This window comes from Maylandia zebra, linkage group LG13, assembly GCF_041146795.1.
Source record: "Maylandia zebra isolate NMK-2024a linkage group LG13, Mzebra_GT3a, whole genome shotgun sequence".
In the NCBI taxonomy this organism is placed as follows: Eukaryota; Metazoa; Chordata; class Actinopteri; order Cichliformes; family Cichlidae; genus Maylandia; species Maylandia zebra.
Window position 1 is genome coordinate 20,269,170 of NC_135179.1, and position 27,442 is coordinate 20,296,611.

Sequence of the window (27,442 nt, forward strand, 5' to 3'; positions counted from 1 at the left end):
AACTATACCTTGAGCCCTTGGTACTGCTTATCAAGATTCGGGGATTCATTGTCCTCGCCACTGGTCTCTCTGCCAAAATCCTTTTCAGTGGCCTGCAAAGCGTTTCCGTTGGCATTATCATCGTCTGTTATCAGTCCCTTAGCTGAAGGTTCCTCTGGCAGGTTTCCATTTTCCTGACTTACATGGTCTGTTTGATCCAGGCTGCTCTTGTTTTTATTTCCTACATTGGAAATCCAGTCCAGAAGACCTTCAATTTTGCTCTTACTCTCCTCAAGCTGTTCGACAGCTGCTGCCTGTGCCGACAGACCACACATTAACAATGCTGATTTCACTCTAACATACAATTCAAATTCTCAGGAAACAGAGAGTTTTTACAGAAAGCACACATGGAAGGAAGCCAAACCTTTTCGCTCTCCTGCTGTATGGCTGTCGTGACAGCTTTCTCCAAATCTTTTCTGGAGTCCTCGGCTCGCTGGTTGATGACCTTGGCTTTGCTTTTAGCCTCTTCCAGCTTGCTTTCAATAGCGGTGATTTGATCTGGTGTCATCTTGCTTCGGTTTTCCACGAGAAATGTATTAGTACTGCTGATCACATCATTTAAGGCACTGGCGTTTGTCAACACGTCTTTTTGGAGAGCCTTGTGAAGAAACAGAACGTTTTTTTAACTGATGAATGAAGCATAATATATTTTTTTGTAGGGCAAACCAAGTGAAGTTATGACAAACCTGATGCTCCTGCTGGTACTGCTGCAGGTCTGTAATGCTCTCAGCATTTTCAGCCTGTTGCTTATGGCCCATCAGGCGGTTCTCAGTCAGCGTGAGATTATCACACACGTCCGCCAACTTGTCTGTAAACTCCTTCTGTTTCTCCAATAAAGACTGACATTAGAAAAAAAAAGGTCAAACTTTATATCTTTAAATTTCGTGTTGCGCAAATCTATTCTCACTAAAACATTCATGTAGACACAAACATCAAAGGTGTAAAATAGTTTTCACATAATGAAAATGAAAGGAAGGAAAGGAAGGGAGCAAGAATTCGGGGACACAGAGGTAACGTGCAAAGTTTGCTTCAGAATAAACTCTCCTAAATCAAACCACTGTAAATATCGAGTTTGCTGTAAACATGCTGTTTGCCAATTTGTTGCCATGGTGCTAAAAAGCACAGGAGGACATCATATTGTGTGTTAGTCTGTTTGTTTTTCAGGACATTTTCCAACAGAGATAGCACATTTTGTCCAGTTAAATGTTCGCCGGAGTCTCAAAGCCTGTAGAATGAAAACAAGCACAGAAGTTAGTCTGCAGCAGGGATCGAGCACTCAAGCATGCAATGCTGTTATTTCTCTGAGCACTTACAACCTCAAACTCTGGAAAAGAAACAACAAACTCAGACCAGAATACACTGAAACATGCAGAATGTCTAAAATAAAAATAAAAACCCACTCAGATTTACAGCTTAAATTCAAGTAAAACAACTGAAAATGTCAATCTAAACTGCAACAAAAACAGAGCTACACTTTTTCTTTCCAGGAAAAATCTCAGTGAAATGATATATTTATAACATATACACAGGCAGACCTCTGCCAGGTTTTCTCTCTCTCTGGCATCAAGCAGGACATCTAAGGCACTCTTCTGTGTTACAAGCCTTTCTATCTGGTCTCTGAATGCTCGCTGAGTGGTGCTGAGGAACTTGAGGAGGTAGCTACTCTTAGCCGGACTCAGGAACTGAGTGTGCTCTGAAATAAAGCACTGGATATCAAACGTGACATCCTCTAACTTGAGCCTGGCTTCTTTTTGCAGATGGTCCTCCATGTCCTGGGAAAATAAAACATGGAAGGATGTTGAGGGTTTTTCTCCTCTTGTTTACTCAAGCTGTGCAATGCTTTAAACTGCAATTTAAGGTACCTTATTCTGCTGGCTCAGATGTTTCAGAGTGTCCACATCACATGTGTTCAAATCCACACCCAACATCTCAGAGTTATTTTGAATGAGCCCCGCCAGCGAATTGAGATCACTGAGATGCTGCTGATATGTTGATTCCAAGTGTACCTAAAATCATATATAAAGGGGTTAGTGGCTGATGCTACTGCTATATTATTGTATTTTAATTACTGTGTTAAGACTGACCTTCCCTGTTTCCATCGCTTGAATCAGAGAGCTGCTTCTTTCTGCACACATCTGAGACACAGCAGTAAAATCTGGCTCTAACTCCAGATATATCGAGGCCAAGTCGTGGTGGATCTGCTGGGGAACGTCTTCATCAGCAGAGTTTATGAGTTGTTTGGCTTTCTCCATATCGACTGTCAGAACATCAGCCAGACTAGAAAGCTGAGACTGCAGAGACTAGATAGAAAAAAAAAGAATTTGATCAGGAACTGAAACACATGTTGACATTTGAAATATGTTAAAAATCGATCATTTATTCAAAAACAAATGGGCTTCAGCTGGTCATTTCTAACCTGACATTCGTCTATTTGGTTCTGCAGTTCTTCCATGTTGTTGTCTGTGGGTATTGGGGTTGAGAGGTCTTTTCTGGCATCTTCTAAAACATCAGAGTGATCCTGCAGTCTCCCAACACACTCCAAATAATCGTGGATGGAGAACAGCTGTGGGTAAAGAAAAAAAAATGAATTCACAAAAGAAACAGATGTTACTAATGTCCAAAACTAAGAAATGATGAGCTTAGCATTCAGCCAAAATAAACCGCACCTTATATTTGACCTCCTCAACTTTGCAGCCATATGAGCTGGCAGAGGCCTCAACAGATGGTTGGTGAGTCTTTGGAGCACCGTCATCCTCTCCCGACTCCTCATCCTCTCCCTCTGAACTTTCCTCTTTGATGCTCTCCAGTGTGTGCCACTGTTCCTGCTGTGATTCACACCCCAGAGCGCTGCTGAGGGTATCCATCACTTCCTTAAGCACTGAAAGGTCTTGGCTTGTGGAAACAGTCTTAAAAACCTGCAGCAGCTGCAGCTGGATATTTGGAGCATCAGACTGCTCTGTCTCTTGACTTCCTCTTTCATCCTGGCTTATCAGTTTTGCTTTCCTCATGTCCTCGCTGTCTAAACTGAGAGAATTTTGCTTCAGTAAATTCATGAGGTGATCTGGGTGACTGCTGTCTGTGAATCCTTGAGATGTGCTACTCTCGTGGAAACTGTTTTTATGTAAAGATTGTGCATTATTCTTATCTATAGAAAGGGCATCTTGAGAATCTTGAGCTTGTGCCCTTTCCAAACCACTGCTCTTATCACTGTGTGTAATATCTTCCCCCTGGTCATCTGCATATGTCTTTCCAGGATTAGAAAACACTAATGGGCCTGAAGAGGAAACAACAGGTATTATACTGCTCTCAGACAGGAAATCCGTAACTGTGTGAGTATCCACAGAAACACACACTTCTAAACGTTGATCCTCTTCTATAGGATCAGATCTCATCTCTTCTCCTATTCTACTTCCAGGCTGTCCAAAGTTGTCTGATAAGGGAAACGATGGATTTAAACAGGACACATTTCTATCACTATCAGGATCGTCTGTGTCCGTTCTTGATGCAGAGATCTGTTCAGTATCAATAGCGAAAATGCTGTTGTTTTGCCTCTCTGGGAAAAGCCTCTCAGCATCACCTGTAACACCAAGCACTGGCTCTAACAAGTCTTTAGGAGTCACCGCTAAATCTTCAACATCATTGCTGCTGTGATAAACAGTATTTGTAACAGCAGGTATCTCAGAAGAGGAGCTCTGCTCTTGTGGAGGTCTTTCACAAACAGGTGCACCCCTTTGGCAGAGAGGTACAGAAATCTGTTCAGCATCAATATTAAAAATGTCATCATTTTGCTTCTCTGGGGAAAGCCTCTCAGCATCACCTCCCCCTCCATGGGCTGACCCAAACAAATCTTTAGGAGTCAGGGCTGAATCTTCAATATCATAGTAGCTTTGGTTGATAGTACTTGTTGTTATGTCTCTATTAACAGAAGATATCTCAGAATAGGAGCTCTGATGTTGTGGAGGTTTTTCACAAACAGCTGCACTCAGGCTCCGTTCTCTCTGACAGAGAGATACAGGGATTTGCTCAGCATCAACAGTGAGAATATCATTGTTTTCCCTCTCTTGGGGAAGCCCCTCAGGATCACCGGCACCTTCATGGGCCGCCCCTAACAAATCTTTAGGAGTCAGGGCTGAATCTTCAATGTCATTGTTGCTGTGATTGATGGTATTTGTTGCTGTTATGCTGCTGTAAACAGCACATAACTCAGAAGAGGAACTCTGCTGCCGGGGCCCTTCACAAACACCTGCACTCAGGCTCCGATCTCTCTGACAGAGAGATACAGGGATCTGTTCAGCATTAACAGTGGGAATGTCATTGTTTTGCCTGTTTTGGGAAAGCCTCTCAGCATCACTTGTAAGGCCACAAGTAAACCCTAACAAATCTTTAGGAGTCAGGGCTGAATCTTCAATATCATAGTAGCTTTGGTTGATAGTACTTGTTGTTATGTCTCTATTAACAGAAGATATCTCAGAATAGGAGCTCTGCTGTTGTGGTCCTTCACAAACAGGTGAGCTCAGGCTCTGATCTCCCTGACAGACAGATACAGCATCAATAGAGGGAAGGTCATTGTTTTCCCTCTCTTGGAAAAGTCTCTCAGCATCACTTGCACCACCATGGGCCGACCCTAACGAATCTTTAGGAGTCAGGGCTGAATCTTCAATATCATTGTTGCTGCGCAAGATGGTATTTGTTGCTGTTATGCTGCTGTAAATAGCAGGTAACTCAGACGAGGAGCTCTGCTGTTGTGGAGGTCTTTCACAAGCAGCTGCAATCAGGCTCTGATCTCGCTGACAGAGAGCTGTGGAGATCTGTTCACCATCAATAGTGAGAATGTCATCATTTTGCTTCTCTAGGGAAGGCCTCTCAGAATCACCTGCTCCACCATCTGTAAACCCTAAGAAATCTTTAGGAGTCAGGACTGTATCTTCAGTATCATAGTTGCTGTGATTGATGGTATTTGTTGCTGTTATGCTGCTGTAAACAGCAGGTATTTCAGAAGAGGAGCTCTGCTGTTCTGGAGGTCTTTCACAAACAGCTGCAATCAGGCTCTGATCTCTCTGACAGCTGCTGGGCTCAGATTCATCATTATAATCACTTTCTGCTTGCTGACGTAATGCAATTCTGACATCTTCTGCCCTGTTTTTCACAGAGTTACAATTACCCCTGGAAACCGAGATGACTGCACCCTCAACCAAATCCCCAAGCGATGTGTAATCCACACTCGGAGCTGGCTCACTGCCCAAAGTTGACCGAACCCCACTTTCATCTTCCACTCTAGCTTCCAAAGACAAAGCACTGGAAAATGAAACTGACGTGCCGGTTTCACTCTGAATGAATGTCTGTTTTCTTACACTGGTATCATATCCATCACCGAAAACATCATCATCACTGGGTATGCTGTCAGATTTACCGGAGTGATAAGCAAAAGTGGCAGACTGAGTCTGGCTTTTGGAATCAGTATTGATGCCAGAGATTCTTCCTGTCAGCTCGCTATCCATTAAGGTGTGTGACTCACTGTCCTCAGCCCCTAAAGGCAATTTTCCTATATGATTGATACGCTCTGCTGTAACCTGATTCCAATAAGAGGGTGAGATCATCTGAGGCATGTTACCACTTTCTGATGGAAGGGAAAGATGTACTTTATTAGTCATTGTTTCTACACTCCCCACTGCCTTACACGCCAACTCTCGATTTCTATTTTCACTCTCTCCTTCTTTGTTATTAGCCTCTTCTTTGGCTAAATCAAGCACCGTGACAGCAGCATTTCTTGAAATCACCTGCTGTGTGTTTTCAGCTGCGTGAATTAAACCCAGATCTTGATCTTCAGAAAGAGAGTAAACACGGTTTTCCTCTGGGTAAAAGTTGTCTTGCGAATCTGAATCCCTGACTAATTCAAGCGGGAGTGCCTCACCAATGCTCCTGCTGCAATGAGACCTCAAAAAGCTCTGCTCTGTGTGACATCTGCTTGACAATGCCTGTTTTAATCCAGAAAATCTGTCTGTCTCAACCATCAGGATGGGATTTTTTTCATCTGACTGTGAGTCATGCAGCTCTAGTACCATCTTATCATCCACTAATCCTTTATTAAGAGCTTCCTGCAGGTTATAACAATTCCCAGAGGTGACGTCCAAAATGCCCTCTTCCTCCATTTGGGTTTTCAGAAGCGCAATAGCACTTTTCCACTCATTTCCACCCTCCACTGAGTCCTCAGAGCTTAAAAACTGAGGTTGTTCAATATGAACACTTGTTGTATCAAAGCACTTAGCCTTATAGTGTGGTGGCACCTGATGGCAAGATTTAAATGAGGACTCAGAGCCAATCATCACTGAAGGTGAGCTAATATTTCTGCTTTCCCCAGAGCAAAATGTGTGAGGGACTGACACATTTAGAGAACCTGGAATATCAAGACCTTCCCTGGCATAATCTCCGGCCTCCTTTTTCAAAGTATTTCCAGAAATTCCTTCTTCAAACTGATCTGACTTTGTCCACCATGTGTCGTTTTCAAACGCGTTTTCCACCTCTACACCTCTGGTGTTAAAATCAATGTCACTACTCACTAAAAGGTCCTTGGCATGATCGTGTTTTGAAGCTTTGTCATTTTTATTCGATTTTTCATCAAAGGTTATTCTTCCATTGCCAGAGGAAACGAAATTATGAGGCTCAAATGTGTGTTGTGTGTTTTCATCAAAGGTGATTCTCCCGCCGGTCTGGGAAACAAAGTCATAACGATCAAACACCTCCTCTGTGTTTTTTATTAACTCCTCTGATTCATCATTTATGTGTAGCGACATCTCAGAATCTGCGTCTTCAAAAGGATTTTTGGCATCAAACAAAGTCAAATCAGTCAAACCTTCATCATCGTTCGGATAAAATAGCGTGTCTTCAAGAAAAGCATGAGCCATTTTGTTTAACTGATCATCAAGTATCAAAACCCTCTGTTCTGACTTTGGGTCAATGTAACTGTTCATCATTAAGTATGAGATGAATAACTGTTTTGCTTCCGTGGGAGAGGGGAGATTAACTTCTGAACCATCATGAGGCCACCCATCAACTGCCAGCTTTTTATAAGTGAGCCAAGATGAAAACTTTTCACTAAGGTGATCAACATCTGGCAGCACATCTGGGATCTCTATGGATTTCAGAACCTCTGCTGTGTGACTGTCGATCCAACCATTTTGAATAGCGGTAGTGATATCTATCACCTCTGAATTTTCTGGAATGTAAAATGCTGCTATTTTCCCTCGATTAGTAAAAAGTCTGCAGGTAAACTCACTGGAGGTGCTTTGACAATCAGATTCATGCGAGGCAGACACCGTTTGGATTTCCCCAGAGTGAGGCAACGCAAGTCCCATGAACTGTTGCTGATTTCCCAGGACGATGAGTGTGCTGCTGGAGCTCATCAAGTCACACTGAATGGCCGCATCCACCTTCAGCCCACCTCCAGCATTCTGGAAGTTACCATTTGACACCTCAGTTTCATTCTGACCTTCTAGATCCCCCTGAGCACCTAACAACCTCACCATAATCTCCTGATTACTAAAACCACCCGAAGCCACACTGTTAATATTCCCCTCTGATGTCTCTGAGCTCTCTCTGCTCAGGCCCTTGAATATCAGTTTATTAGCCTCACAAGCTTCACCCTCCTCTTCAGGCTCTAAAAAAGACAGACTTTCTGCAGTGCCAGGATTTATCATATCCTGGTGAGACTTTTTCCTCTGAAGGATGTTTACGTAGACAGAAGCAGGAATTAAACCACACTGAAATGCCTTCTCCAGGGTCATCGTGTCCCCTGTGTAGGACATCTGCACTTCATCACTGACCTGGCTGGCCTCTATTATCTTTATGATCACATCTTCACACATGGACCCTTCTCTAGCTGCTGCTATGTCAGACAGGGACACAGAGGAGACATGTGAACTCTGTATGCATTTGCTTGAATCATTCAACACTGGCAAGTGATTCAGCGTTGATGTGTAGATGCGATTTTCTTCAATAGCTTCGTCACACCCCAGATGAAATTGGGGTTCAGAGAGATTAGAGGTTAGGAGGGGCCCTTGATGATTTACCAAACCTCTCTGATCAATCAGGCCAGTCATTCCAGTCCCAATCCTATCAAGGGGTTTGAAATCCTGCAGGAAATGAAAGCATGACAATTAATCTCACTAGCTTTGGCTTCAGCCTCAAAATTTGTTCAAATTTTACTAACTGAGGCAAGACAAAATCTATACTCACCACCACACAGACACGGGTTTGTTAAGACAGCGTTTGTGCAAGAGCAAGACTGCAACGGGGTTGCAACAGGAGGGTGATGGAGAGTACATTTAAAGCTATCATGCATCTGGAATATAAGCATTCAGCATCTTGCAAAAAGAGTGTCATTAGTCACACAGCACACTGTAAAGTTATATATCTGCTATCCTGTTGAGCTCTTAAAGAGAGCTTAAGCACACTGAAAGAAGTGAAATATCAGACCACAGCTTGGTGCAATTAGCATGTTTACAGCATACTCAGGTTTGACTGGTTTCAGCCATACTAAGTTTCTGTTCCTAAGGAGCCAGTCTAAGAGAAAGTGCGACAGAATTTGGCAAACACTGTACTAGGGAAAAGAGGATAATGGTTAGACATGCAATCGAACATCAGGGGGCACTGTTTTCCAACACATTATAGGGCACACTCCAATAATAAACACGAAGCCTATAATCCAACCTCATCTGCAGAGGGAGTCTGATCTGAACACTGCTGGGAGAGTTCATTGTAGGCCTGAGTGAGAGACTGCAGCTGCTCTTGGGCCTTCTTTCTTTCCTCTTCTGTCATTCTGTAAAGACAAAAAAATATTAAGGATGAAGCCCCTAGCTTTACCAGTCAGTCTTTTGCATGCTAGTCCAGGTAAGGAGGCTTACTTGTCACTGTGTTTGTTTAGCATCGTTTGTGTGGACCTCAGCGCTTCTGCAATTTGTTCTTTTTTAGTGACGATTTCCTCCACTGACACCTAGAACATCAAACAGCAACAACATGCATATCACCATGTTAGAGTCAATGATGCATAGTGACTTTTATGGTAGTTTTACTTTACAATTGCAACAAAAAAACAAGATAATCCTCAAAAATGCACACACACACACACACACACACACACACACACACACACACACACACACAAATACTTTTTACAGACTAAATTAAATTTTTCATGATTCATTATTTACATGAAGCATACTGCACACAACAACTTTGCAATAAATATTAGCAATGGAAACCTACATAACATTTTAGTGTTTCTCCTAAAGAGGACTTGACTGATTTACACAGTCTTTAATGAGGCTATAATTTTAACACTGTTATTTCTGATAGCACTGTGCACATTGTGCTTTATTCTGTTTTACATAAGGGGCATGATATCAGAAACATAATAAGGGGAAGGGGAAGGTGATTTTGACATAATTTGACAAAATAAAGTCTAATTATGTTACACTGTAATTACTGAATTGTGATTTTACTTTACAGACATTTATTTAAGTTTATGAAAGTATTACTACAGAAATCCAAAGGTCCACTACTAACATCAAAAGATATATAAGAAGTCAGTGATCTCATTAGCAAATGACATGTAATGAAAATCTAAACTTCTTTAATTCACACATTTATTTTATTTTCTATTCTTTTATGTTGGGCAGATTTAATTATGGACCCCGTGATAATAAACTGCCTCTCACCACTATTTAGCCATGATTTAATTCCTTTTGCAATATAATGAACACATCAGGGATAGTTTTATATAAATTTCATGTAACCTTAAGGTGAATAATATCAGTTTTGGGCCACATGTTAAAATATTTCAATAACCTGTGAGACTGACGTCATTTATTATTCAGTGAAGTGCATTAAATATGGGTGCTTGTGCAACATATGCATTTGTTTTTATTATGAATAAAATGAAATAAGTATTTCATATTATCTTTGTAGGTCTTTGTAAGTGCATTAATTAAATCCATGAGCTTCACAACATATATGGATAAAATGAATCAGGAAGTAAACAGTTTGTTTTATTAGAAATCAAACGCTGTGACAGCAAAGGGTGGTGGGATCATTTTGATTGGAGTGTTTTTGTCATTAAAAAAATTCATATATAAACAAAAGTTAGCAATAATAAAAAAACAGGACACACCAGGAACATACACATTATTTACCTGCGGCTTATTAGAAGCATCTGTGTTGGCATTACTATCTTTCAGAGCATCCCCACCATTGCTCACGGTCTGTTTCACATTGGACATCCACTGCAATAGTTTGTTAACCTTATCACCATTCTCTCTCTTCTCCTCATCAACAGATCTCTAGAATTAAAATAGACGGACTTTTAACAAGATTGTTAACTTTGCTACAAAAATAAACCAAAACACAGGAAGAGAGCTGTCAAAATCCATTCATGATCAAGTTAAAATCAGCAAAAACCAAAAGAAGAAAACACAAGAAAGCTTTGGACAACCATGTACTGAAAAACTGTTTTGGTCAGAGCTGAAGAAGAATCAGCAGCACTGAAACACAAATATTTTTTACCAGTTTAGCAATGCGAGACTTCATTGGTAATACCACAAGAGGCATCTTTGTTCATCAAAAGGTCAAAGATAACGAGAAAAGACTCACTGACTTTAAATCCACCCCACCAAAGGCTAATGCTATAATAACTGACAGGTTTTTATTTATATGCCCAAACATAATGAAATGTTGACTTTGGTCCAAAACCGTGGGATTTCGTAGCTTCCAGTAACCTTAACCCGGTGTGGCAGTCGTACACGCTTCTCTCCAGAGCCTCTTTGAATGTAATTCTTCTCTTGGTCCTTGGACAGGTGAGGCTTTTGGTGTGGAACTTCTCGTCTTTGAGTACAGTGGCGGTAACTTTATCAACGAGTCCGCTCTGAACGACTTCTTCAAGTGAGATTCTGTCGTGGGTGTCAGGTTTTATCAATCCTCCAGTCAGGAGCTGGAATTCAATACAGCGGAAACCGGCGTCTTTTGGGAGGAGATTTTCCTGAACAGCCTGGGAAACAGACAAAGTCTTTGCAGTCTTGGGATGAATGAAGCCATTAAGTGCTTGGTCAAACTGCAGAAGCTGCTGACTCAGTGCTTCATCCAAAAGACCTCTTTTGAGAGCCTCGGTGAGGGTAACTCTCTCTCCACATGACGGGTCACAAATACCTCCAGTGCAGGCCTGGGCCTCTAACAGCCGCAAAGCAGTAGCTCTGTCAGTAAAGCCCTGTTGAAAACCCTGAAAAACCGAAAGCCTTTTCTTCTGAGTGACATCCCAAAGTCCAGCAATGGGGCTGTTAACATCTTCCACAACAACCATTCTTGAAAATATCATGTCTGCGATCTCAGTGATACTAAGAAGACCTCTGCGATAGCTCTCAAGCTCAGACGATTCCAGGAATCTCTGACTTAGAGCCGACTCAAGGCAAAGCTGTCGGCCACCTTTGACATCAGTAATGACGTGAAGTGGGGTTCCACTGGGGTCAGCTGTGGACTTCTCCTGCCATTCACTCTCCTGCTGTGACAGAAACAGATATGTCTTCTTGTCAATGTGTTTCCCCTTGAATGCTTCATAGGCTGACATCTCAGTGCCACAGTTGCTGTTGACAACTGACACCCTATGAGAGCTGGCAGGAGATGTGCTTGTTAGGTGCCTCTGACCAAACGGAAAGAGAAACACTCCACCACTGATGTCGTACAAGCATGCCTTCAGTATGTCAGAGTAGTATGCTTTCTGTCCAGTGTCAGGGTTGTGATAACCTTTGGGGTTACTGACTGGATCATAGAGACTCTGTAGAGTCTCCTTGTTCAAAAGACCCTGATCTACAGCAATGTGAGCTGTTACCCTGACCCCAGTTGCTGGGTTTATCAGTCCTCCAGTAGCAACCTGGACCTCGAGGATCTTTTTGGCTTTGTATCTATCGAGAATCCTTTCCTCCATGGCCTGAAACACAGACAGCTTTTTGCCTTTAAAGATGTAGCCACTAATAGCTTTCTCAGCCTCCATCAGTCTGTCTTTCAGGCTCGGATCTATAATCCCCCTCTCCAATGCCTCGGCAGCTGAATGCGTTTGTCCGGTAGCCAGATCTGTAAGGCTTCCTGTTGCAGCCTGAGCCTCGAGAAACTCAAGGGCATATGTCTTTGCTAGGAAGCCCTTCTCAGCAGCTTCCAGGAAGGATATCTTTTTCTTGCTCGACTCCACATAAATTCCAGCAATAGCAGCCGGTTTGCCGATGTACTCTTCATCCGAGGGCCTAAATTTGACAATATTTTGAATGCTTACACCCCCTTTGAGGTCTGGGAGCTTTTGGGGAGTTGAATATGTCACGCTCTGCTGTCCATTGCGGTCTGTTATACTACTCTCTGATGCGCTTTGGTACATTTTTGTCTTGCTGACATTAGTTTCGTGCAGCTGTTTGTCTTTAAGTCCCAACAGAGCCATGTATCCCTGTGCTGTCACAGAGCTTTGGAAATCAGTGTTAACGTGGCTCTTGTAAGTCACACTTTGCACATCTTTCTTGAGAAAAGCGGGAGTTTGATAAGGGGAGCTATCCAACATTGAGTTTGTTGTTGAATCCTGCTGAAGGCTTTGACTGTGAATGATCTCCCTCTTATCTTGTCTGACATGTTTAATCACTTCAAGGGTGATTTTGTTCTCCGTTGTTGCCATCTGTAGATGTGACATTGGAAGAGCTATTAAGTTTTTACAGCTACAATTATTAATATCAACTAACAGAAAAAAACAACTACTGAAAGGAGCATACTGCATTTAAAAATACTGGATCTGTTAATAAATGCACTATTATGTTCCTGTAATGCAAAATTCAGCCTCGTGCGTACCTGTGAGGACTTTTTCACTGAGAGAATCTCTTCATCTCTCCTGCTTTTTGTATCTTGATTTGAGTGCACCATTTTCTGCATTATAGCGACATCTGCATTCATCAGATCAGCCTTGTTGTCTTTCACATACTGGAAACTGCACTGAGTCGCCTCTAATCCGAGTGTCGAAAGCTTCTCCTGAAGGCCTTTAACCTCTTTGACGTACAGCACTATTTGTTCCCGCAGAGATCTTGCCTCATTTTCTCTCATTGTGAGTTTCCACTCGCTGTCTTTCAACAGCTGTTGAAACTTTGTCCATTCACCCGTTTGCTCATTGCAAAGGCTTTGCATAGCACTGATTTTTGACTTGAGTTCGACTTTTTCTTCCTCGAGTTCGTCTATTTGAGATTTTGCTTTTGACAAGTCTCGCTCGAGCTTCGTTCTCTCTTGCTGCACTTTGTCCATTTTGATTTGAAGCTGTTGGTCCAGTTGTTGCTTTGAATCAGCTGTGCTCTGATGTTTTATCTGCTTCATGTCTTGCTTGAAATACTTATTCAGCATCTCTGCTAGTTCAGCGCTGTGCACTTTGGATTTCTCGCTGTCGTTTGTGAGCTCGGACTGCAGTAAAATGATTTTTCTCTCTATTTCAGTTTTCACTAGCAGCAACTGCCTGTCATAGCCCTCTCTCTGGAGTTCTAGTTTGCTCTTTAACTCCTCCAGCATTTTCTTACACTTATCCAGTTGTTCCTCCATCTGCTGGGACCTCAGCTGAAGCGCAGCGTTTTCTATTTGCTTTTGCTCGGCTTCCGATTGGGCGTGCTGAAGGTTTTCTCTCAGTTTTCTGACTTCAGATCCCAATAAGATGCTTTTCTCTAATGCCTCAGCTTTCTCCCTCTTTAAAAGTGTATTCTCATTTTGTAGGTTTGATCTGGATTTCTCAGAACTGGACATCATTTCTTTGATTGCTATTCTATTTTTCTGAAGCTCAGCCTCCAGCTGAATTAGTTTGGACTCTTTGACTTTTCTCTCTTGGGCCTCTTTCGCTAACTCGTCTTTTGTTCTTTGCAGTGAGGAGCTTAAATCTGAAAGTTTAGCGTTCAGGTTCTCGGCTTTCCTTTCCGTTTCTCTCTTCTCACTCTGAAGCGTGTAAAGTTCCTGCTTTACGTTTTCTGTCATTTTCTCCGAGGTGCTGGTTAACCCCTTAAAACTGTGCTTTTGTTTGAAAAGCTCATCTTCTAAAGCTTTGATTTTACTGAGATGCTTTTGATTCTCTGCACATTCCTTCTGCAGTTGTGCATTTTTAGCATTCAGCATCACTTTCAAATCATTGATTTCAGCTTTCTGCATGTGGACCTTTTGATTTGCCGAATTCTTGTCAGAAAGCACTGACATCAGCTCAGTTTTAAGAGAGGTTATTTCTTTCTCATAACTGGCAGTACTTGAACTGAGAACTTTGATTTTCTGCTGCAGTTCAGTCATTTTCTTTACCTCCTCACTGTAATCTTGCAGTTTAATTTGAAGCTCATGAGAGCTTTGCGATTTCTTATTCAGCTCCTCCTCGATAATTCTGACCTGTGATTTGGTGCCCTCTACTTGAGCCCTGAAGATTTTAATTTGCTGATCCTTGCTGTCAATTTCCATCATCGCCTGATCCAGTTTAGCTTTGATGTTCTTTAGATTTTCCTCCATCTCCAGATTGATCTGTTTCATCTCATCTACTCTCGCCTGCCACTGAGAAGCAGCTAATTCACTTTTTTGAAGTTCTGCTTCCAGATTTTTACACTTGCCCTGCAGCGCCTGCTCAGATTTTTTCATTAAGCTACTTTCTTCCTTTGCTGTTTGAACTTGCTGTTTCCAGCTGTCGATCTCTCTCCTTAAAGACCTGAGCTTTTGTTCTGAAAGTGACCTCTCTTTTTCCATTGACTCCATCTGGATGTGAAGACCTTGAATATTACTCTCCGATGAGACATTCATCCTCGTCAGCTCACTGCATTTAAACTTCAGCTGATCTATTACTGACTGCTTGGAAGCCAGGTCTAATTCTAAGCTGTTAATCTTGTAACTATTTTCCTGTTCAATGGAGCTTTTTTTCTGCAGCTCTCCATGGGCGATGTTCAGCTGCTCTTTAAGGCCTTCTATTTCAGTGCTGTGAAAAAACGTGTTTTGTTCCAGAGAGGACTTTGCTCTTTTGAGAGATCTGATTTCGTCTTGAAGCTCATTGATGGATTTCTTCATGTTCTGTGTTTCCTGCTGGAGTTCCTCTGATTTCTGTCTCATGCTAATCCTCTCAGCTTCCAAGTCCATCTGAAGTTTCTTCAGTCTGTTATTGCTGTCATCCAACAGCTTTTTATAACTCTGTGCTTTTTCTTCAGCCATGTCTGCTTTTCTCTGGACCAGGACCAGCTCCTCTAATTTCTGCTGCAGAACATCCACCATCGTGCTGTCATTTTCTCTGAATGCAGATGATCTCAGCTCACAGTCTCCTGCTGACTGGCTGTCAAAGGCCAAAGGCTGCTGAGCCACACTTTTAGCATGGATTTGGCTTTGCAGCTCATGAACAGTGGCAAAGTCTATTTCCTCCACATCTTTTTTTCTGTGAAGGCTTTGGGTATTAATATTGTGGCCATCGTTTCTACCTTTTAAGAAATCGTCTTGCTTCTTCTGAGTCAAAGACCACGTGGCCTCTGACTGCTCGATTAACATTTTTGTGTGCTTTAATTCCTGCTCAATTGCCATTTTGTCTTTAACTGCTATCTCTAATTTAGCATGATACTGATTCAGATCATGCTCGAGCTGGGATTTCTGACACTTTAGATCACCAATTGTCTTCTGCTGTGTTTCTATTTCTCCTTCCAACTTTTCCAACTGTTCTTGCCTCTCAGTCAGCAAAGCCTCCTGCTCCCAGACCCGCTGCTTAAGTTGACTAATCTCTATATCCTCTGTAGCTTTTTGGAGCTCCATGCTTTCTGTCCACCTTTCATTCTCTGCTCTTTCAAAAGCTTTTCTCTTCTATAATGGGAAAAAACACAAATCATCCACTGTAGACATTGTAAATTAGCGCCATTAATAATAAAACAATCTCTCCAGGAATTTCCTTAATGAGTTTTGTTTATAAAAGAAGAGATAGTTGTACTGTAAATGCCTAAAAACTGCAAACATACCATCAATATTTTAGGTTTGATTTTATTTCAGTTATAGTTTTATATGTCAAAACTAAGCTTTAGAACTAATGCACAGATTCCTGGAGAGACATTTAAAAGAGACATATAAGATCTACTGCAGCAGAATTAGAAAAAAGCTTTCTCATCCCAGCAAGTCAATATCTCCAGGAAGGAGCTACCATCCATGCAGACATGCACTGCTCCATTTCCTTTGCTTCTTTTGTACAATGAAGCAAACTCTCTTCCCTCACGATGAGACCTCCATCTGGGATAATTGTCTTGGAGTGAGTCAAAAAGTCAAGGTAGACAAGTAGTGGAAGTGCTGTGAGCCACTAAAACAAGCTGATAAAAAAGAGAAGACCACCCAGGAAGCATGCCCATGTGCGACAATACAGCTACATTGGCATCAGGAAACAAATGGTGAACAAACTGAAATTGAAAAAGTGCCACACGAATCCCTGTTACCACAGAAAGTTTTATGTGTTAAAGCAAGAATAACTCACCTCCTCGTCCTCAGTTCTCTTCAGCGTTTCGCTGGCAAACTTCACATACTGAGTCATCAGAGTCACCAGAGCAGTGTAGCGCGTTCGGAGATCCATAAACTATAAACACAACCAAGTATATTACTGAGCAGGCACTGTTGTTCATACAGAACTCATTTCTTCTGCTGACAAAGCCAAAATAAAGTTTGACCTCCTGCTGAATGGCATCAGAAGAACTCTGCATCCTCCGTTTCTTGAGAGGAGATTTGTGCTGGGAGTCGACCATCGCTCTGAACGTCATCAGCTGAAGTTCATAATCCTAAAAAAGAATTTCACATGAATTGATGGTGAACTAGTTTTTGTTAGATTATTATTGCTCAGTCTCCTTTCACCAAATGTCAACAAAATGTGACTAACTGCTGCACTATTCAGAAAAAATATTCTGCAAAAGCCTGCAGACCTGATGCGTTACTGTTTAGATAACAGAACTGTAAAGTGGGGGTTAAACTAAATTAAAGACAACAAATGGCTTCACCTTAACAGCAGATGAGTACTGCTCTGAGTACTTTTGACATTCGTCGATACTGCTCTGTTTCTTCTCAATTTCAGCAACAAGGATCTGAAAAACACACATTTTAATACATTGTGTATCTATATAAATGTTTTTTGCTGTGAATAACTTCTGTGTTGTCCTACTTTTTGTTTGTTTAACAGCTCAGCCAGTGCCTTGCTATCCTCAGGCTTGTGTTCTTGGGCCTTCAGCTGTGCTGCCTCCATGTCTCTAACCCATTCATCAAGGCTACTATAGGAGTCTCTGTAGTGCTTCAAAGATTTGCTGATACCATCCAGGTCGCGGAGCCTGAAAATTGGTTGGATAAGCTTTTAGTGATCAATACATACACTGACTATTTTCTGCAAAAACAGCTGGTGTGCTTGATTTAATTCAGAATGAATAAATGAAAAAAGCCAAACCTGCTATCGATCTGCGAGTGGATGTTCTGCCACCTCTCGCTCAACTGATCCGCCTTTTCTTTGTGCCAGTCGAGGTCAAAGTCGCGCTCGTTGTGCGCTTTAAACATGCGGTCACTGATGAGTCGCGCCTTCTGCAGCTCATCCTCCATGTCGTGGAATGACTCCTGTCTCTCATCAATCTCTGTCCGCCAGTGCTGTGTGCAGAAGCAGGAATGGTTAACAAGTGAAGTCAAAACACTGGGTGTGTTGGTGAAATACTGTATCATGTTGGTGTAACACCTTTAGTGTGGAAATGACATTTTCAATGGATTTGACATCAGGGTTCATGGCATCTTCTTCATAGAGTTTGGACTCATAGGCCTTAACAAGCGCCTCTGCACTCTGACTGTGTTTCACCACTAAACTCACAGTTTTTAATCTGCAATAGAAGAAAAAGGTCTTTAGTTCTAATATTCTTTTGTATTACAAACATACATATAAATGAATTACCTAATTACAATGAAGGGAAACTCTTACTTGTCCATATAAATGGAAGACATGGAGTACACTTGGCTCATGCTCTGAATGAGGACTGTGAGCTCAGATGAAAGCGTTGCCACAGACGGAGAACCTGCGGCCTGTCTGAGGAACAGCTCGCACTTCTCCTTCATGGCATCCAGATCCTCCTTCAGCTTATTCAGCTCTGCCGTCTTCCTCTGCCAGAGCAGATGAGGGCGGGGGGATGATTTAAACTGACAATAACAGCGAAGTTCTCGAGTATCATAAATGAGTATTGCAATGTGTACCTCATGCTCTGTGATACGCTGCAGACTCTGCTCCAGGTCATCTCTTTCCAGGGGTGAGCGTATTTGCCTGATCAGGTGTTCTTCATGGGCCTCCAGATGCATACGGAAGTTGCGTATTTCCGAGATGTAATGATTGTACACCGACTCCTCGTGTTCCTCTGTGTAACAGAAAAGGATCAAAGTCTATTAAAAATACTGACATCTTGGTTGCATTTTTCTTTTTGAGAGTAATAAATATAAAGCTTTGCGTTATTTTGAAAATCATCCAAAGGAAAATAATTTAAACCCAAAAATACTGCAGTTTAAACTGACTGCCTCTAGGTGGCACCCTTATTATGCTATAAGGTCAAGTAAGGTCTGATGCAATGGAGCTCAATCCACTGAACTTTGTATTCTGCTGAGGTGGAGTCAGTCCCAAAATGAGAAAATTATGACTAGTGCATTGAGAAAAAAACAATCTTTTAAAAGGAAATGCAAATATTTTATACTGTATATGTGAATACTGCCCACGTGCATATGTATCAACACAGCGGAACAAATATTCTTCAAATTTTCCCAAAATTAAAATTCATGACTACACATAACACTTTAACGGCATATCAGTGCAGTATTTACATTCACAGCAAAATCAGAGTAATTCCAATAGGTATTAACTTAAGGCTTAAAAGGCTTAACAGCCATGTGTTTCCCTTTGCTGTGTTTTGTACAATGTACACAAGCTGCTTGTTGTTACGCAGAAGGGGAAGGGAGATTTGAGCCTTGCCTCTCTCTGCGGATCTGAGCAGTTCCTGGTAATACTCCTTACACGCCGCCACGTCTCTCTCGAGCTGCGCGCAGTCCGCCATAGTGAATACCTTTGACTCCTCGCTGTCTTCCAGGAACTCATCAAAGTGGGACTGCAGGTTGCTCAAGACCTGCTGATGCTCACCTGGCAACATGGTCTTTATCTGGAGTGATGAGAGCAAAACAGTCAAACAAATAAAAACAAGTGTAAATAACACAAACTGGCATTTTCCTTAGAATGATCGTTATCAAACTGAAGCGTGATTATCACAAATGATCGTCAAAAGAAAAGCTCGACTGACTGCAGTCTGAAAAAACAAACTTTGACATACTGAAGCCACATTCCAGTTGCGGATGGCTTGAATGTCAGCCATTAGATAATGCCAAGACACCACACTCTTCATGTTGACGTGGGAGTGGTGCCACAGTGCCAGGACGTTCTGATATAACTGCTCAGTTCTGCAGAAGCAAAGGTTATATTATTAATATTATTTGCTGCGTCAATGAAATTTGTGAAAAAGATTACTATAGGGGAACTGTAGGAAACTTAGCATCCTACCAACTCACCTTGAAGCCATATCAACGGCCTCTTTGTTGGGTGGAGGGACAGTGAAGCAAACAGAGGGAACCATCGCCTCATTACCTGCTGGGTTGATGACTTTCCACTTAGCCCGGTGAGAGTTACTGGCCAGTACGCACTCATCCTCTTTATAAATGGTAATCTGAAAGAGTTGACAAACCGTAACTGATTTACTATAAATGTTTTATATAAACCGAGATTAAATGTGGTGATTCACGGCACCAATAATAGTACCTCTATCTGACGATAATCACAGATCGCTTTAACAGGGATGGAGGATCTTAGTGGATTTTCAGGGTTTCTGGGCTTGAGCTGCACAATATTTTTAGCCCTGCCCACCAGCCCAGCCACAGTGCTGCGGTACTGAAGGAGCTGCTCTTTCTCGTCCTAAGGACACAGAAACCCACAAAAAAATGTGTTTTCTTCATTTCGCCTTTAAATGCACACACACTTCATATCTTTCTGTCATTTTACCATGGACTCCTGAATGAGATCCTCCAGTCTGTGTAGGCTACTTGTTCGATCACAGCTGTACTTTCTTTGAATCGAATCCTGCAAATTTTTCAGGTAATCCATGGACTCTTTGGCATCACTGAAAAACTGCACAGTGAGGGAAAGAGAGTTGAATTAGATGTGGCAAACACTTTGCTGCATTCGCTGAAACAGTCCACAGCAGCAACTCACCTCAAAATAAATGGCATTCTCCTTGAGATGTTGTTCGACACATGAGCAGAGCTGTAAAATCCAGCTCCACTGGGTCTGCATTGCAGCTTTGTATGCCTTAAAAACAAACCCCAACATTAATTTTTTCAGATTAAAAAAATACATACATATCTTGGCATCATAACTGGAAAATTACAAGTTGAATCAGGACTTTATAATCTTGTAATCGCTGTGAAAGATGAATGCAGGGTGGAGTCACTGCTGCTAGTCCAAAATTTGGATTCTTAATTGTCATATTGAGGATGCACAAAGAACACAAAGGGCTTACTTCAATAGTTAGCCTGGCTGGGTGGTTCTTGAGCATAAGGCGCTCTGCCTTGTCCTGCACAGACTTGATGGCTTCCTCCTTTTCATCCAGCTCCCTCATCAGGTCCTGTATTAAGACATTAAGCTGAGCATCACTGGCATTCTGCCACGGCATAAAACCAGTTAGTCCATCATCTAACAAAATCTCATATCCCGTCTCACTGATTTTAAGTTTAAAGCTAAACATTCAAGCCCCAGTTCCTTTTGATGCGAATGGTGCCTCATTAAATAAATGGAGCTATAACGTAAGCAAAAACTAGAAAGCCAAATCGTTGTTGATAGAAGGTTTACTAGCTTCAACAAGCAAAGACTTACAGCGTGGTAATCCCTTTTTTTGGAGATGTTAATGTTGCGATCGCTCCAGTCAAAGGCAACCTCCTCTTCCTCCTTCTCGTTCAGCCAGATGAGCTCTTGAGTTGCCTGTGATACAAAGTCATGCAGGCTCTCCAGGTGGCTTTGCCGCTCCCTGGATGAGCTCTGAAAGAGACGGGCGAGTCAGACAAAAACAAGCACGTAAGCAGTTGTAGTATTTATTGGAAAGCCATTCATAAATTCGGAATATTAAGCTCGACAAATCTCTCACCAAGAGTCGTTCATACTGCTTTTCCAGTTTGTTCAGTTTGTCTGAAAAGCTGAGCTTTAAAGGCATCGTCATCTGAATCTGAGAAAAGAAAAACATGTTTATTTTTTTTTTTTTTATTTATCTTTTTTTTTGGGGGGGGGGGGGGGGGGGGGGGGGGTTCTAACACAGCTAACAAAAATTTATGCAACTGCAAGAAATACTTACTTCACTTATTTTGGCTTCTTTAAGACTCATTTGGAATTCTTCGATCACTCTGTGTACATTTTTGTGGTTATCTAAATTCATTTTCACACTTGGCATATCAGATCCCCACTCTGAACGCTCCAGCTCCATCTTAACAACAGAAAAAAAACTCAACACAGATACTCAGCATCTCATTTTAAGTGCCTTAAAATAAACCCACACCAAGTTATAAATCAGAGATGCTCACCTGCATCTCTTCTACCCAGTTTAGAAGGTCCTGAACAAACTTCATGTTGACCTCTTCTTCTGTCAAGCTGGGGTCTGCCAGTGAGGACTTCAGTAAGGGCTTCCGGATCTGCATGTTTTTCAAATGCCTGAGGCTACCTGGGACCATGTCACCACCGCTCCCCAAGTAGCTCTGGACTGATGCAGGCTGCAGACTCGGGGTCAAGGCAGGAGTCAAGGATGGGGTGAGGCACGGCGTAAGGCTGGAGGTGAAGGTGGACCCAGGGGTACCTATTCCCCCTGGGGTGAGTGCAGGAGTAAGGGCTGGTGTCAGGTTAGTGTTAATGCTCTGGGAGAAGCCAGAGTTCAGACTCTGTGTGATGCCTGAGATCATCATTTTGGTTTGCTCTGTTGTCAGGGTGCGGCCTTTGCTGTACACAGAGGAGCATTCGGCTCTCAGGGCTAGAAGATCATCGCGGAGTTTTGACACCCTGTATAGAAGCAGATGACAATTTGAGACATATTTTTTTAATGACATGAGGAAATTTCAGTGTTTTATTTATACAGAAGGATGTACTTTGTACCTTTGGACAAGCTGATCTGCAAATGGGAATTTTCCATCCAGGAGAATCTGGATATCCACTACTTGTTGTCTGAGAATATTCTCACACTCCAACAGGTAGCCAGCGATCTCAGCTTCATTTAGGAACTGAATACCAGACTCAAGACGTTTTGCATCCTTTGAAAAGAAAAAGAAAGGACTTCCAACTCATTGCTATTTTATCACAGCTTGCTGGAGTATTAAACTGAGAGTGCATGCTTACAGACTGCAGGGCCGTTCTCGCCAGTGCAAGCTTGTCCTCGCCGTTAACACAGTCTCGCTGAACCCTGTTGGCAATCTGCTGCAACATTTCAAGCCTAAAAAAACAAAGATGGAAAGTTATTTTACTTGTTTTCACTTGTTTAAAGTCAAAATGTCTAACTCCCCCCCCCAAAAAAAAAATTTTGAGTTGTCACACAGTGCGCTCACCTGGATCCATAGGCAATGTTGTTATTGAGAAACACTGAGCTGTTAATCTGTAAAGGCTCAGAGTAGACGGTGTCACCAGAGCCGTAGCTGGTGAAACTACTGTTGCTCCCGCTTAAATAAGCCATCTTACTTTACAATGCAAAACTCCTACTGCAGACAAAATCACTGTTTTTCATCCTAACCATCCCCCGAAACAATATCGGGCTCCAAATTCGACAGCTCGATGAAAGCATTCGCAGACCTAACTGAGGGAGCTGTTTTCAACTTGCTCATAATTATAGTGTCACAGCCAGGTGAGGAGCGAGTACAAACTCCCACCCTGAAATACTATGCCGCCCTCGGGGAATAAAAATTAAACGGCAGGTTGAGACAGTCCAGCGTTGTCAGAACTGAGTCTGTTTGGAGGACAGCCAAACTGCTGTAATTGCTGTTTCTGCCAGTTTTCACCACACCCTGAAATAATGCAGTAAATATGATGTGTTTATAGACCATGGAGGAAGGAACTGATATGTAAACTTGTCTAAACGACCATCATTCATAGGGAATTTGGGAAGGTGATGTGTGAGTTTCCATAGAAATACCAGCTACACTGTAAAGCAAACAACAGATGGGGTTCAAATACTTGAAAGCCTTCGCCAAAGAAAATCGCTGCGTCGGTTCACACTTTGACATAAACTTGTGTTGATTGCATTTGCAAATTTTTGCCACACAGGAATCAAGATAATCGAGATTTGTTTTTGTGCTGCTGACTTTGCACTTCATTATTCAAGCAGAATGTAGCCCATCCTCATCATATGCGTAGCATGCACTTTGGCTGTAAACCTGAGCTGAAATATATCATGTAAACGAGATCTTAGATCAGTTGGGGGATTTCTGCTTTAATGAGGCAAATCACTCTCCGACATGCTACACTGACCATCGGTGTCTGGTTTCATTAAAGCCATTAGCAGGCTTGCAATACGACACCGAAGCACTCTCCTCACGCCACCCTCAGAAAATATTTTGCAGACTCACTTAGCATGTGTCTTCATGTTTATCCTTTTTTTAAAGAAAAGCAGCTCATCAGTGATGGTTTGATTTCTGCATGTGACCTCCAACACACACACAGTTTGTCATATTAAATACCCACTACATTGACTTATGCGCCTACACATTAGCAGAGTTAATTTCTTCTGCCCATTAAAACCATAAAGTCATAAATAAATTAGTTTATAGAGACTATAAAGATGAGACCTTAAATCACATTAGGATGAGCCTGGGCAGAAAAAGTGCACACCTACCTTTCCACCTCTGGCCTCAGGCTCTTCTCTCTTTCCAGCATGGCGACAATTAGTTTACCCCATTCCTTCTCCACATCATTCGGATGATGACCTGGGGGTAACTGAAGACGTCCAAACTCGATCCACATCTGTCAGGGACAACGCCGGCACACTTATTATCGCTGCAGTGCGTAAGACCATAAATGCAGGAAATGTGTAATCCAATCGTGCACATGTGTACCTCAAGCATTTTGTAGAGATTTTTGATTTTTGTTTTCTCATTTTCTTTTTGTGGGATTTCATGTTCTTTGAATTGAAGATATTGTGTATAAAGTGCCTGTAAAATAAAGAGCAGATTACATAAAAAACAACTTATTTAAAAGTGTCCGATCACTTTTCTGTACCCCCTGCATAATAATCTCTCATGCAGCAAACGGATGCAGCTGCCCTCTCACATCATTAGCATCGCTTTAAGTTGAGCATTAAATTGCAATTATCCTTTACCTTTCAGACATACAGATATGCCTACATTCCAAACACAGTGTAAAACGGGATAACTGGAGCTCATCTTGTTGTGGTGCCATACCTTGAGTTCTACAGGGTTATTGGGGAATGATCTACTTGACATTATGGCCACATTGTGTTTGATCCACTGGCTGAGGTATTTGATCATGTTCTGGTACTCCACCCATTTGATATCAACGTCCTGTTTATAAGAGAAGAAGAATCATGAGAAATAAGGGATTTCTTAGCATTTTAACTTGGACTCGTTGAAGTCGCTTAACTTACATTAGGACTAACTCCTTCAACTCCATCGGGTACTTTGGGGAAGGCATCGTACAGTGTTGAGACGTAGGTGATGACTGATTTTTCATCAGGAGACTGGACGTCAACATCTGATGAGAAACGTACAAACCCAGGGGTCACGAATGACAGCAAACAAGAGCAAGCTGCACTCTGAGAGTTATTTTTCATGATTTGAATGACTCTGTATGTGACTCTTACCCTCAGGATCCAGTAGTCTGGCCACCCCCAGCTGTTCAGCTACACAAAATGCGTCTTCTAAATTTGATCGGTTGGTCTGTGTTGACACACGGCTCATGTCCACAAGGTCCGGTCTGTAATAGAAAGAGGCAGAGGTAGGTAGAGGTAAGGTACACACGGTGTATTACTGTAAGGATAGGGCAACTAAAGCTATAAAAATAAACTCAAGCAGTGATGTCCATATTAGCTGCATTTTTTGAATAAATCAAAAGAAAACCAAAAGCACTATTGTTCTGCAAAAACATGCTGTGTTGTGTGTGTGTTTGTTATAGTACCTGTATTTGTGAATAAGGGCATTAAATAGCCTCCCATCCCTCCACGAGGTTGTGAAATTTTCACATCGCACACCTACGTAGCCCTCTGTCGTCTGCTTGGACCAGAGCAGCAGTCTCTCCTTGGCTGTCATGTCCTCGGACTCTCCCGTCACATGGATCTCCGAGATCTGCCGCAAGGCAAAACAAAAAAACAAAACGCAGAAATGAAATGGCATGACTTCCACGCCTGAGGGTTCAAAGACATCAAATCAAACACATAAACTTGCGATGCACTGCTCTGTGGCATTAAAACTTTATCTTCACTGATTTGCCTGTTTTATAATGGGCTTTAAATGGTCTGGCACCTTCATGTTTCTCTGACCTTTTGCACCTCTGTGTTCCATCCCATCCTCTCCAATCTCAGGCCCCTGGCCTTCCAAAAGTTCCCAAAGCCAGAAGAAGAACTACTGGGCAGCGTGCTTTTTCTTTTCGTGCCCCATCTTTAACTTAAGCTAAGTTAAAGACCAGCTTGTTCACTCTATCCTGCTGGTCTTAATCTTATGCCTAAAGTTTTTACTGGTTCTTATTGCTGTTCTCTTTTGTTTTATCTGTTTTTAACTGTATTGTTTTTATTTATTTCCCATTTTTACCTTCAAATAGCAATTTATTTGAAAGTGCATTATAGATAAAAAAATTTTATTATTATTATTATTATTATTATTATTATTATTATTATTAATATGAGGGGAAGGGCATGCAAGAACAGCAACACCAATGGCTGTAACTTAAATGGCTGCTGGATCGACACCTGCGTGCCTGATAACTCGCTCACAGTGAGGATACTCAACTCTATAAGGAAAGTTTTAGTTTTGATTTGATTAACATGAAAAAGTGAAATGGTTGTCTGTCCCTGTGTGTTAGCCCTGCGACAGACTGGCGACCTGTCCAGGGTGTACCCTGCCTCTCGCCCTATGACAGCTGGGATAGGCTCCAGCGCCCCCCGCGACCCTGAAAAGGATAAGCGGAAGCGAATGGATGGATGGATGGATAAAAAAGTTTGCTGAAAATGTCTGCAACATACCAGCAACGTGAGACAGAGTTGCATAATAAATTATCCAATAGTTTTACAGCACACTATAAAGCTTCAGTATGGTATAATGACGTAAAGCAAACACTGCCACGTCACAGGTTGATTTTACAGCTGCGTGTTTATAACGTGTATTAAAAATGTGTGGTTGGTGCACTAGCTTTAAAGTTTATTTTCATATCTGGAAAATCTCTTTAACTTTGGTTCAAAACTTTCTAGGAGTTTGTTTTTGTGGAACACAGATACCAAGTAGCCGAAAGTATGGAAACATTATGCATGAGAGACAGGCTTTACACATAAAGCAGAAAAATCACAGACTGTGGTTTTTTTACAGAATGAACTGCAGTCAGTTCAGTAAATCATCAGCCAGTTGATCAGTAAATCAATCTATTCAGGTAGGGAACATGGTGACAACAACAAAAAACAAGGCAAAAAAAGAACAACAAAATCCTTAACATACACATGAATAAAATACAGCGATGTATAAACCTCTGTTTAACTGGACACCACTTTAGTCCTTTTATGCTTTAAACGGAAACCATATATAGTGAGCACAATCGGGCACAATTATGCAACAGTTATACTATTATTATTATTATTATTATATTATAGCCACAATTCCAGCAGATCAGCTGATCTCAATGCCAGTCCACATCAGCTGATTGCTTATCTGATATCAATATAAAACTCACTATCCGACATACAGGAAATCAGACTGTTTAGGCTGCTAGAGCACTTACATGCTCATCTGCAAGCTGCTTTGCAACCCAGCTCCAGCTTTCACATTGAGAATCTCATATCTGTCACTGACGCCATGTTCTGTGCTGAGGACTTGCTGCTTCTGTCTCCTGTTTGCATGTATACACGTGAAAGGGCTTTGATTTCCCAGAACATGCCACCAAATATAAATGACTGCAAATCAAAATATCAATCTTCCACTTGAGTATAGATCTGACTTAATTATGATTGTGGTGGTAAGTCAAACTTCCCAACCAGGGATTATTACAGACAAGCCAGGGTAACCACAGCTTTCTTCAAAGTGAAAAATAGAAGTGTTAAAGAGCTTAATCTGATTAACTTCATTAATTTAACTGAATGCC

General features: G+C 41.8%; 2 protein-coding genes across 7 annotated transcripts in view; both read right to left on the reverse strand.

The window, feature by feature from the left end:
- Positions 1–27,442, reverse strand: part of dst (dystonin) — a 103,945-nt gene that overhangs the window by 39,029 nt on the left and 37,474 nt on the right. For 4 of the 6 annotated variants that reach the window (XM_076891734.1, XM_076891733.1, XM_076891736.1 and 1 more), the window contains 38 exons: positions 25,277–25,443; positions 24,963–25,075; positions 24,747–24,853; positions 24,544–24,663; positions 24,199–24,294; positions 23,979–24,106; positions 22,493–22,586; positions 22,253–22,407; positions 21,691–22,159; positions 21,465–21,593; positions 21,261–21,338; positions 20,993–21,154; positions 20,640–20,744; positions 20,333–20,428; positions 20,123–20,248; positions 19,883–20,035; positions 19,636–19,790; positions 19,401–19,527; positions 19,049–19,232; positions 18,286–18,443; positions 18,017–18,195; positions 17,780–17,918; positions 17,501–17,694; positions 17,225–17,387; positions 17,064–17,147; positions 16,740–16,847; positions 16,550–16,648; positions 10,227–10,373; positions 8,940–9,028; positions 8,746–8,854; positions 2,706–8,168; positions 2,456–2,602; positions 2,124–2,339; positions 1,902–2,045; positions 1,575–1,811; positions 726–878; positions 404–637; positions 9–293 (listed from right to left, as the gene is read on the reverse strand). In XM_076891734.1, the coding sequence (XP_076747849.1) occupies positions 9–293; positions 404–637; positions 726–878; positions 1,575–1,811; positions 1,902–2,045; positions 2,124–2,339; positions 2,456–2,602; positions 2,706–8,168; positions 8,746–8,854; positions 8,940–9,028; positions 10,227–10,373; positions 16,550–16,648; positions 16,740–16,847; positions 17,064–17,147; positions 17,225–17,387; positions 17,501–17,694; positions 17,780–17,918; positions 18,017–18,195; positions 18,286–18,443; positions 19,049–19,232; positions 19,401–19,527; positions 19,636–19,790; positions 19,883–20,035; positions 20,123–20,248; positions 20,333–20,428; positions 20,640–20,744; positions 20,993–21,154; positions 21,261–21,338; positions 21,465–21,593; positions 21,691–22,159; positions 22,253–22,407; positions 22,493–22,586; positions 23,979–24,106; positions 24,199–24,294; positions 24,544–24,663; positions 24,747–24,853; positions 24,963–25,075; positions 25,277–25,443 (11,112 nt within the window). Of the gene's footprint in view, positions 1–8; positions 294–403; positions 638–725; positions 879–1,574; positions 1,812–1,901; positions 2,046–2,123; positions 2,340–2,455; positions 2,603–2,705; positions 8,169–8,745; positions 8,855–8,939; positions 9,029–10,226; positions 10,374–16,549; positions 16,649–16,739; positions 16,848–17,063; positions 17,148–17,224; positions 17,388–17,500; positions 17,695–17,779; positions 17,919–18,016; positions 18,196–18,285; positions 18,444–19,048; positions 19,233–19,400; positions 19,528–19,635; positions 19,791–19,882; positions 20,036–20,122; positions 20,249–20,332; positions 20,429–20,639; positions 20,745–20,992; positions 21,155–21,260; positions 21,339–21,464; positions 21,594–21,690; positions 22,160–22,252; positions 22,408–22,492; positions 22,587–22,698; positions 22,945–23,978; positions 24,107–24,198; positions 24,295–24,543; positions 24,664–24,746; positions 24,854–24,962; positions 25,076–25,276; positions 25,444–27,442 lie in introns of those variants that run through there. The other 2 variants (XM_076891738.1, XM_076891737.1) reach the window with 2 other exon arrangements.
- On the reverse strand, positions 10,310–12,896 carry LOC143421804 (desmoplakin-like). The gene has a single exon (XM_076891740.1). It carries the CDS (start codon positions 12,833–12,835, stop codon positions 10,736–10,738), a length of 2,100 nt encoding a protein of 699 aa, XP_076747855.1. The 5' UTR covers positions 12,836–12,896; the 3' UTR covers positions 10,310–10,735.